The 12,789-nt window shown below is 32.6% G+C and overlaps 1 protein-coding gene across 1 annotated transcript in view; it reads right to left on the reverse strand.

The window, feature by feature from the left end:
* Positions 1-12,789, reverse strand: part of Erbin (erbb2 interacting protein) — a 128,789-nt gene that overhangs the window by 25,180 nt on the left and 90,820 nt on the right. Inside the window, exons 9-12 of the mRNA XM_048806579.1 lie at positions 11,394-11,493; positions 7,781-7,902; positions 6,694-6,867; positions 5,550-5,735 (exon numbers count right to left, since the gene is read on the reverse strand). Of these exons, the coding sequence (XP_048662536.1) occupies positions 5,550-5,735; positions 6,694-6,867; positions 7,781-7,902; positions 11,394-11,493 (582 nt within the window). The remainder of the gene's footprint in view (positions 1-5,549; positions 5,736-6,693; positions 6,868-7,780; positions 7,903-11,393; positions 11,494-12,789) is intronic.

Below are 12,789 nucleotides of genomic sequence, written 5' to 3' on the forward strand. Positions count from 1 at the left end.
TTTTTTTTTTTTTTTTTTGTACTGGGGATTGAATCCAGGGGCACTTAACTACTGAGCCACATCCCCAGCTCTTTTTTGTATTTTATTAGAGTCAGGGTCTCACTGAGTTGCTTAGTTGTCTCCATAAGTTGTTGAAGCTGGATTTGAACTCATGATCCTCTAGCCTTAGCCTCCCAAGCCTCCGGGGAAAACTTTTTATTGTAATAGTTAAAATTAGTATACAATTTGACTTTTTCAAGATATGGCCATAAACTATGCTAACTATTAACAACATGCCAAAATACCTATGGGAGAAATTTCTGTGGCAGGCCTTATTCAATTATATTAATGATTACTATGTACCTGGTACTACATCAAAAAGTAAGACAGACAAAAATGAATAAAACACAATCCCTGCCTCTGAAAAACTCAAGTGTAATGACAGTGCCTCAAGAGAATCTCTCCCTCACCATATGATGGCACATACCTATAATCCCAGTGACTCAGGAGGCTGAGACAAGAGGACCAAAAGTTCAAGGCCAGCCTCATAAACTTTAACAAAACCCTATTTTAAAATAAAAATAAAAAGGGGTGGGGATGCAGCTAAGTGGTACAGTGCCCATGGGTTCAATTCCTAGTTCTGGGGGAAAAAAATTATTAAAAAACAATCTCTCTCTAGTTCTCAAATTTATTCTTTTATTGATCACTGGATTCAGACAGTCTACTGTCAAAACAAATTTATGGCAATTTTTACCCAATTTGTAGACAGAATTTTTAATATTCTCAGTATTTTCCCCCTGATATTTGGTAACCATCCCAGGTACCTACAACGGAGTGCTATCATATAGCAAAGAAAATGACTTGTTAGAAAACAAATATTAATAGAAAAATTTTAATATTATATATCTTGTAGATGAAATCAGCTTTTCTGCAGGCTAAATACTCTTAGTTAATATGATGAAACAAAGTCCTTAAAAAAGGTACTCTAAGTACTAACACATTTTGGGTGTTGCAGGCCACAGAGTCTCTGTTTCAAATATTCAAAAATATGTAAAAAAATGAGTGTTTGTTTACAATAAAACTTTATTAATATATACCATAATTTGAATTTGTGAAATTTTCATGTCATAAAACAGTATTATTATACTGAATTTTAAATCAACTTGTAAATAAGATGAACCTATTCTTAGCTTGCAAGCCATACAAAAATAGGCAGAGGGCAAGATTTAGGCCAGAAGTCTTAGTTTGCCAACCCTGGTCCAGACTGTATATAATGAAAACTAGTATAGTAGGTAGAGGAGGTAAATTCATTTTAGTGTTTAAGGAGAATTACATTTTTAATTTTTTTTAAATTGTAGATGGACACAATACCTTTATTTATTTATTTTTTATGTGGTGCTGAGAATCAAACCCAGTGCCACATACATGCTAGGCAAGTTCTCTACCACTAAGCTATAGACCCAGACCAAGAATTACATTTTGAGTAGAGAGATGCATGGAAATAAAAGGTATGTCAAGTCATACAGCTAGAATTCAGGATAAACTAAGAATAATTGTTAAGAGACAAAAATGACAGACTGAATTGCCTAGAGAATTGGTGCTTTCTGAGTACACACTCAATTTATGTATGTACTGGTCATTATTAGAAGTTGCCAAACCAGGAAGAAACAAGAATAAAAATTATACTTTAAAACAGTAACTCTGGCTGAGGATGGTGGCACAGCTGCTTGGGGGGAGGCTGAGACAGAAAGATCCTAAGTTTGAGGCCCACTTGGGCAACTTAGCAAAAGCCTGTCTCAAAATAAAAAGTGCTTGGCATATAGTTCTGATAAGAAGAATGTACAGGAAGTAAAAGACAAGTAGAAAGGAATCTACCTGTCATCAGTCCTTAAAAAAAAGAGATTATACCTGTTTTTAGGCAATGGCAACGGTGGCTGGTAAAGAGGAAAAGAATTTCAAAGAAATTTTGAAATTATCAGGACTTAATGACAGAGTGAATGTGAATAAGAGAAAAGGACAAGGGCAAATGATTTACTTTAATCTTTGAGGTCTACAGCATCTAGACTGCTGGACACACTTTTCCCTTCATAAAATTAAACTACACATGGGCTTTTTTTTTCCCTAAATCTCTTGCCACCTTTCTGTCTCCTTTGCTCATATCAATCAATCTTTGTTACTTGAACATTCCACCACTATCACTCCATACACATTTCTCCCCGCTTTCTTAGGCTGTCCACAAAGATACTACATTTTCTTCAAAAACTGTTTATTATAAACAATTCTGTAATTTATAATTTAGCTTTGATTTTTCTTCTGGCCTGAAGATCCATACTTCTGTTGGAAATATCTAACTGGTCTTGCCAATTGCTCAGATTCCACATATCCAAAAGCAAACCTGTTCTTCCAAGCCTGTATATTCTCTTTAAAACCCTATTCTGTTGATGGCATTGTCAACTTAATTAGTCATGGTTATGTCACTATTTTCTCTTCTCCTTTCGTTATAGCCAGAGTTTCACATGCTGTATCTCCTATAATATTCTCACAACTAACTTGCAGCCTGTATTTTCTGCTATCCTCATTCAAGATGCCATCAAGCTTAGAGAATTCAATAGCTACTGTAATATAACTATGACACATCATAGCTCTATCACAGTAGCATTCAGGACCCAATGATTTAACTTCATAATAGTAACCCTGACATATTCGATCAGATGGAACAATTCTTTTTCATATCTTCCAAATGCCATTCTTTTGCTCTCATTATCCCCTCCAAACTTCATTCAGTTTTCCTATTTCTTTCAATAAAAATGTTTCAAAAATATAGGTCCAATGCTTCCTTCTCCTTAAAAAGATCCATGGATCTTCATAGCTAGAAAAATATTTTTCTCAATTTTGGTAACACTTAATACTTTTCTTAAACCCTTAGCACAGCATGAGGTTAGTTATTTTTATACTCCAAACATAGTACCTTAAACATAGAGACTCACTAAGTGAGTACTAAGTTTGCTGGGATAAGCATAACTTTTTCTATGTTATATTGGCTTTAATGCATACAATAGTACATTAGAGATGTAATCCTTCTGTAATACGTTCAAAAACTTTCGAGTTTTCTTTTTACCCCCATAGTAAATGCAAGCTCATAGGATAAATGTGAAAATAAATGATGTGCTTTGAATCTTAAGAAATAAAGATGACACTGGATGGGGGCAGTGGTGCACGCTGTAATTGGGAGGCTGAGACAGAAGGATCGCAAGTTCAAAGCCAGCCTCACCAACAGCCAGGCACTAAGCAACTCAGTGAGACTCTGTTGCTAAATAAAATACAAAATAGGGCTGGGGATGTAATGCCCCTGAGTTCAATTCCTGGTACCCCACTACCCAAAAGAGAAAGATGTTATTATAACCCAAAACATCACTATTTCTAGATACCAATGCTGTCTAACAGAACTTTCTAAAGTGATGGAAATGCTCTATTTCTATGCTAATACAGGTTAGTGATAGCCAGTAACCAGGCAGATATGGTTACTGACCATTAAATATATGACCAGTGTGACTGAGAAGCTCAACTTTTAAGTTTTATCTAATTGAAATAGCCATTTGTAGCTATTACAGAGTGGACAGTGCAGCTATAAATAAAAAATACTTCAAATAGTTTTATTAATAAAATGTTACAATGTTACCACCTCACAATACCACTAACACTGTATAAAGGGAATATAAAATGCTACAACTATTTGGCAATTCCTCAAACTGTTGAATAAAGAGTTGTTATATGTTCCCACAATTCTACTCCTATACACAAGAGAAATGAAAATACATATCCATACAAAACCTGTGCACAAATATTCACAGCAGCCTTATTCATTACAGCCAAAAAAGAAATAACCCACGTGTCCATCAACTGAAGAAGAAACATGTGGTATACAATGGAATAGCACTGATATATGCTACAATATGAATTTGAAGACAATATACTCAGCCAAAGAAATTAGTTACAAAGGACTACATATTGTATGGTTCTATTTATACAAAATGTCAAGAATAGACAAATCCCCTTCTAGGTCTATTCCCTAAAGACCTAAAAAGAGCATGCTACAGGGACACTGCTACATCGATGTTTATAGCAGCACAATTCACAATAGCAAGACTGTGGAACCAACCTAGATGCCCTTCAATAGACGAATGGATAAAAAAAAAATGTGGCATTTATACACAATGGAGTATTACTCTGCATTAAAAAATGACAAAATCATAGAATTTGCAGGGAAATGGATGGCATTAGAGCAGATTATGCTAAGTGAAGCTAGCCAATCCCTAAAAAACAAATGCCAAATGTCTTCTTTGATATAAGGAGAGTAACTAAGAACAGAGTAGGGACGAAGAGCATGAGAAGAAGATTAACATTAAACTGGGATGAGAGGTGGGAGGGGAAGGGAGAGAGAAGGGAAATTGCATGGAAATGGAAGGAGACCCTCAGGGTTATACAAAGTTTCATACAAGAGGAAGTGAGGGGAAAGGGGAAAATAATACAAGGGGGAGAAATGAATGACAGTAGAGGGGGTAGAGAGAGAAGAGGGGAGGGGAGGGGAGGGGAGGGGGGATAGTAGAGAATAGGAAAGGCAGCAGAATACAACAGACACTAGTATGGCAACATGTAAATCAATGGTTGTGTAACTGATGTGATTCTGCAATCTGTATATGGGGTAAAAATGGGAGTTCATAACCCACTTGAATCAAAGTGTGAAATATGATATATCAAGAACTATGTAATGTTTTGAACAACCAACAATAAAAAAATTTAAAAAAAAGAATAGACAAATCTATAGAGGCAGATAAAGTATATTTGTGGTTGCTGAAGACTGAGGAGGATGGAGAGATTGAGCAGTAATAGGGTATACAGGATTTCTTTCTGGGGTAATAAAAATGTTCACGAAGTGACTGTGGTGATGGCTGCAAAAATATATATATTTATGTATACATACATACACACTAAAAGCCACTGAACTGTACACCTTAAATTAGTGACTATTATAGGATATGAGTTATATCTCAATAAAATTGTTTTTAAGTTAGAGCTTTTGTTGATTCACTAGAAGAAACTCTACATCAGAAAAATAGTCTCAAGATTTTTTTTTAAACTTTATTTTAACGTAGTGCTGAGGATCAAACCCAGGGCCTTGCACATGCAAGGCAAGCATTCTACCACTGAGCCACAACCCCAGGCCCTTAAGATATTTTTAACCAAAAAAACACTCACATTAAAAAATAAAAGCTTAGTCAAATAATAGACTTATGCCTATACAGCCTTTTCATTTTTGAGTTACAGAAATAAAAGAATTATAATTATGTATTTTATAGTAGAACAAACTATTATGTAATAAAACTGCCTAAATATTGTACTTTAAAGTAGTAAATAAGTGATATTTTAGTAAATATGAAATTTCCCAATGATGAATTCATTAGCCTATTTTCTGCAATCATAATATCGGTTTTCTATCTTTAGTTAGCAGTAATGAAAAATTAAATTGAAGATTCTTATAATTTTTCCAGAATAATCATAAAGTCATATACCTCAAAAACATCATCATGGTTAATAATATGCTTCACGTTTTCAGGGGCTTTCATATTTGCAGTCACTGGTAAATTTCCAGGACTGATCTCAGCTTCAGGTTCAGTGATCTTCTGTATAGAGTTTCCTATCATATACTTTTCTCTGTCGTCCACTTTGCTTTTTACTGGAGTAGTACTTTCGGAAGTCTAAGTAAAATAAGAAAACAAAAATCTCATATTCTTTAAGTTTTATACTTATTTTTGTATTGAAGTTTGGAAAAAATTTACAAGTAACATATCAACTTCCAATTCTAGATAAACCTTTTTTTTAAATATTTATTTTTTAGTTGTAGTTGGGCACAATGTCTTTATGTATTTATTTTTATGTGGTGCTGAGAATTGAACCCAGGGCCTCACACATGCTAGGCGAGAGCTCTACAGCTCAGCCACAACCCCAGCCCCTCTAGATAAATCTTAAAAGAAATTGCAAGTATGGAAACTGTAGCACCCACAGATAAAATGCCCACTTCAGGAAGAGTGGCCTATATAAATTGATGAGCTAAGTTAAAATTCATAATTTATCACAAATAGTCTTCCTTGTAGAAGTTTTAAGATTGATGTGGCTGAGTGAGTCACTTGGCTCAGCATGCTCAAAAAAGGAGAGTTAAGATGTCTTTCTGCTTATGTGGAATGCAAAGTAACTATGACAAGATAAAACTTTTGTTACCGTGATACAATGTGTACGCAGAAACTCACTAAAAGAATATACAATTTAGAGATTTGTGAAAGTTTCTGCAACATTCCAAGGAAATGTCAAAAGTTCATTTAGCAAATACATTTAAAATTAGAACTAAGTAAAGTAGAACAATATCAAAATGAGGAAAATGAATATTTCCATAATAATGAATGATAATAATGACCTAATTTGTATTTACTCAACAATTTTTAAAAGGCAATGCTGACATCACCCTGCCAATGTGGACATTCTATAGCCAGAGAATGGGGAGAAAGAACGATTAAGGAAGCTCATTTCCAAGTTCATGTAATTGAGAACAATTTAGATGTACACTTACCATACAAAAAGGATCATTTTGTCAATTATCTTAAACATTTTAAAGAATTTGAAATAGACTTTAGTCAATTATTTTGAATTGAGCTTTCTAACCTTCACACCCATATCTTTATTTACAACTTGCTGATCATCATGTGGTTTCAAATCTCTTCCAGGGTCTTCAGTAGTCTCTTCATCTTTTAATCTATGTACAATGGTTTGAACAGTTTTAACCATGTTCTTAAGTTCATCTGGGTATGGTGTTGGGTATCTCTTTAAATTTCCCTCCTAAAGAAAAAGTGAAATACAAATTATAAATATTTCTAATGTCAGTCACAGAGAATCTATAATCCTTTGAACAATTGGATAATTACCTTATAGGGATGGCTATGATGATACACAATAGGTTTTGAAAGCATTTTACGTTAAATGTAAGTAAGGTTTTATCACAAAATAGTCAAAGATCTCACAGTAAACTTCAGGGTTTTAAAAGCTTTTTTGGTACATTTAAATATTTTCCATTTGTAGATATATGATATGGAAACTGCCAAAACCTGTTGTCAATTGTCTTTGAAACAGATACATGCGTGCCAACACATTTAAAATTCAGACATTCATATATTCATGTTTCATGTGCCAGAAACCAAACTCTTACCAAGATAGACTGTCATTCTTCTGAGATTCAGCTAGTTTATATAAAAAGCAAATAATCACATCCTTAAGTTATGGGAAAACATGCTCTTTGCTACTCATTCCACTGCAACACATATTCTTAATCCCATAAAGAATCAAAGTGTTCATAACAAATACTTCTTTATCTCTACGATTTATATAAACAAATCATTAAAGAAAATGAAAGGGGAAAAAGTAATCACTAAAAATGAGCAAGGGAAGAAAATGATTACCTCTAGTGATATTTAGAAAGTACCAATTCAAAGATAAAAGTTCTGATTAATTTCTCTAGCTATAATAATTTGTTTTTTCTCACATGTACATATACTTGATAATTAGCTTTTAATATATAGCTTTACAATGCTCTCAAATTCCTTTCTGTGTGAAATATTTTGGATCAATAAATACCTTAAAGACAAGGAATGAATATAACCCTTCTTCCACAAAACAGTAGTAGTATAGACATAGAGTATCCATTTAAATATCAGCAGACCTGTTTCAAATTTGAAAGAAAACCTAACAAACTCACCCTGGGAGGTGCCTCTCTTTCATCTTTGTCTTCATCACATTCAAATGCCACCTGGGCCCGCTGTTTCCTCTGTTCTTCCCACAATGAAGGATTAAAACTTTCATTATCTGATATGAACATAACTAGAAAAAAGTAAAAAAAAAAAAATGACTACATACTATAATTATAATGCTATAATTATGAAAAATCATTGTGTGTTCACAGTTTTCATTACAACTCATATTTGTTACAATAAGTCTAAGACAGTTAAGGTTGATCAATGCCAGCTTTAAAATCCTAGGGTAACAACTAGACTTTAAGATTTCTTTCTTTTTAGTATTGGGTAACAAACCCAGGGGCACTTTAATCACTGTGCAACATCCCCAGTCCTTTTTATTTTTTCTTTTGAGACAGTATCTCGCTAAGTTGCTTAAGGCTTCCCTAAATTGCTGAGGATGGCTTTGAATTTACAATCCTCCTGCCTCAGCCTCTAAGTCTCTGGGATTACAGACATGAACCACCATGTACAGCTGATTTTAAGTTTTCTTTTCAACGTCATGATCACAATTTTTTCTTCCCTGAAGCTGACTTTTTTGTTTTGCAACCAAAAGGATTATTGATGAGAATCCACCAACTAAAACACTATAAATACACTGAACATTTTCACCTAAATTTTGCATTTATGCTTCTTTTTAATTTCAAGATTCATTGTGTGCACAGAAAAAGGGGACAAGTTTGATGATAAAGTGAGCATTTTGGCTAAAAAAAAAAAAGAGAGAGAGAGAGAAAGATTGCTCTGATGGTATATAATGACATCGATACTAAGTAAATAAAGTACTCCAAATATAATTTTTATTTCAAAATATAAAGAATAATAAAATTTATTTTAAAACCAATACTTATTCTACTTCAGATATAAAGATTTAACAACTCTCATTTTTCTTGCTACCTATTATTAGGCACCTAAGAAAAATCTAAAACTCAAAATAATCAATTCATCTGACTGTTAGACATCACTCTATAAAAATTTTGCATACAAAATAAAATCACAACTTTTGCCCACTAAAAGAAAATGCCTATACCTACTCAAAATAAAAAGATATTAAAAGCATTCAACATTGGCAAATACAAAAACTGAAATTCCTAGATGTGGTCAACCTGAATATTTAGCAAAAATAAAACTTTTCAAGTCTCATGTTCAGAATTTTTATTGTAATTGCTTTACTGAACTGCTTAACATTAATTTAATGAATTAGACTATTTTTGTTCAAACCAAATGTGGGCTATGATTCAAATGCCTATTACCTTTGTGATATCATTAAAAGGCAAGCAAAGCTAAGCAGTTGCCAACAGACTTTTTGTAGAATCCATATAATTTCTCCACCTATCTTCAGTGGGGGAATTAATCTCAATTAATCCCTAGTCAGCCCAGAGATGACTGTTAGATTACATCAAAGCAACTTTACACCAGTGTTCATTCAGGGCGGTGTAAGCAATTTTGACCATGCCTCTCATTCTTGTCAATTTCTGGTTACCTACACTTCTTACTCTTTTGTATAAATCTCTTATCTTTGAAGATTAAGGACCTTAAATAGTATTTTCTACCCAATGTATTGGCTAGTTGGCCAAATCCTGATTACCCTGGCATGTTCACTGTGTAGTCTAGTAAATTGGCAATAGGCCCTTTCCCAAAATCTGCCAATATTTTAATGATACCAATGTGCGACAATCCTCCCAATACTGCATTTTATTGTTTTGTGATATTTTCAACCCCAGCATCCACCTGCACATCAGCTAAGTGATTCACAAACACAGTCATTTTCAAAACCTGGGCTTCCCATAACAATTAGAAAACTCGCTAAGCTAATTACTTCTTGTTCTTTTTTAAAATATTTTTTTAGTTGTAGTTGAACACAATATCTTTATTTATTTTTATGTGGTGCTGAGGATGGAACCCAGTGCCTCACACATGGAAGGCGAACGCTCTACCACTGAGCTACAGCCCAAGCCCCTATTTCTTGTTCTTTGTAAGAAATAATAAAAAAGAGTTGTTTTGATAAGTTATTGTTTCATGGGTATGTTTAATGATTGTTGTTAACTTTTAAATTGAATTTAAAGTTAAAATTTGTGAGATGATAACAAATTGCTCCTCTAAAAGGTCTATAATTAAATCTTTTATTAGGTTTGCAAGTAAGATCTCTTTTCCATGTATTTAAATGTACCTCTAATCTCCATATTTAGCAATACAATGGAATACAGAAATGTGTCATAATAAAATATGCTTAATTTTAAACTGTCAGTATTGATGTATTGTTAGATGAAAGTAATAATTCTACACATTAGAAATCAAGAAGTTAAAACAGATGTGAAAATTCTGCTTATGGCACAAATAGTGCTGTATGGGAAATCATAGCAAATACTTGGATATATCAATAGAAAATTTGTCTTATTCACTGGGACTCAGGTCTCAATTTTCATTTTATCTCTAAAGATTTCTGGATAACAGGAAATAGGAAGAAATAGTGAATGTCTTGTAAATAATATTGTGATCAGCTATACAATATATTCAAATAACCAGTCTTGTATATGGAAGAATAGAATATTAATACTTAAAGTATCTGTGAGAAAAGGAATGGAATAATTTCTTAAAGAAGAGATTTTGATATCCTATTATACAGTCTGGCAAACTATTTTAGTAAAGGATCAAATAATAAAATATTTCAGAATTTTGTAGACCATAAGAGTTTCTGTTGCTACTACTCAACTCTGTAGTTTGGAAGAAGCAATACACAATATGTAAATATATAAATGGTGACTGTGTTCAAATGGAACTGCTATTGTCATTTCCTATCAGGAAACTGAAGCTTAAGAATTTACTTTACTTGCTCACAATTTTTTTTATAAATGGAAATAAATGATTAATTTACATTTTCTTCTTTAATGTTATGTATTAAGAGTTAACTTATAAACAACTTCAGAACATAGATGTTTTTACTGGTTACAGAAATACGTACATATAAAAAATCATGTATTTTTAGTATAATTTAATAAGTGTTACACATACACAAAGTAAAATATATTAGAAACAATTTGCTACTTAGTCTTCACAATGTAATTCATAAAAAATGTTTTGGCCAATTACAAAAAGTACATTTTCTCTCGTTGGAAAAAGTGTAGAAAATAATTTAGCAGTAACATTTATAGTCAGCATTCCATAGATCATTCTGTTCTAATGGACCGATTTGTAAGGATATAAATTTGCAACAGTAGATTGTTTAAAACAGAAGTGAATAAAATGTTTCCATGTAATACTTTCAATCACATAAAACTTATATGATTTCCTAACACTGAGGTAAATGTGATTTTAAATAGGGAGAATTACAATTGATGAAGTTAGCAATTTAATTTAAAGGCATTTCAAAGAAGCATGATACAACCATACCTCCAAATTCAAGTGTCTGCTACCCTTGAGATGTTACCTTATTTTCTCATTATTTTGACAGAAATTTTTTGATCAACACTCCATCATTCATCCAACCAGTATAAAATCTTTGAGACCTAAAATTCACTTTGCACCTTTACTTTGATTAGTCTGTATTTGTTTTAAAGAGAAAAGAAATTCTTAAATTCCTACCATCCTCAGTTCTTGGCTGCTGAGGGAACATGTAGTTAGTGAGCACCATTTTCTGAGTCTCTGTATCAGTTTCTTTTTGAAGAGGTATCAAGGGTTTAGACTAGGGAAAAAAATAAATGTTCAATTTTTAATAACCTTACAGAAAATACATATCCAGCAATTCTTTTTTGTTTTTGAAGTATCAAGGTATAGGTTACAAAAACAAATTTAAATATATATCATAACACTTTAGGCAATGATTTGAGACAATATAAAAATATTTTCAAAAATTAGGCATCAGTATAAGGTAAATTCAATGTATTTAGATAATCACTGAAATATCACTAGTGAAAAAAGATTGCATACACCAAGTAAATTTATAGTTCAATAATTAGTTATTACAAGTAATTTATTTAATCAAGTTAAAAAATAAATCTTTCCATTTAATGTTATTTTGTCCTCTCTAGTATTTACTTTTGCAAAGAAGGTTCAGTCTAGTTACCTAAAAGTTATTCTAATTAACAGTTAAAAAGAGAGTCCTTAAAACAACTATTAAGTTGTAAACTGCCTCTCTCCTGCCCTCCTGTTTCCATTAATGGTCCCAACAAGTTGCTCAGTGATAGAGTTCCCAGGTAAGATTTTTTGCCTAATTGGTTAACAAATATCAAATTACTACTAGTACTTCTTAAAAGAAACCTAAATTTTTTCCATATTTTTGTTTCATTATAGTTGTATATAACAGTGGGATTCGTTGTTATACATTCATACAGGGACACAATATAATTTGGCTAATATCATTCCCCCGTATTTTCACTTTCTCTCCCCTCCTGCTCCCTGGGTCCCTTTATTTTATTCTACTGATCTCTCTTCAGTTTTCATGGAATCTCCCCTACCTTTCTTTTCCTTTTTCCTCTCTAGCTTCCAAATATGAGAAAAAACATTCAACTCCTGATTTTCTGAATTTGGCTTATTTTTCTTAACATAATATTATCAAGTTCCATCCATTTTTCTGCAAATGAAATAATTTCATTTTTTAATGACTGAATAAAACTCCTGTGTGTGTGTTTCTACACACACACACATTTTCTTTATCCCTTTATTAACTGATGGACACTTAAGGCTGGTTCCATAGTTTGGCGATTTTGAACTGAGCTGCTATAAAGATGGGTATGCATGTATCACTACAGTATGCTAACTTTAATTCTTTAGGATAAATACCAAGGATCAGTATAGCTGGGTCATGTAGTGGTTCCATTCCTTGTCTTCTCAGGAAACTCTGTTCTGATTTCTACAGTGGTTGTACTACTTTTCAATCCCATCAACAGTGCGAAAGTGTTCCTTTTTCTCCACATCCTCTCCAGCATTAATTATTGGTTGCATTCTTTTTTCTTTTCTTTTTTTTTTTTTTTTTTTTTTT

Source organism: Marmota marmota, unplaced genomic scaffold (genome assembly GCF_001458135.2).
Source record: "Marmota marmota marmota unplaced genomic scaffold, marMar, whole genome shotgun sequence".
NCBI lineage: Eukaryota > Metazoa > Chordata > Mammalia > Rodentia > Sciuridae > Marmota > Marmota marmota.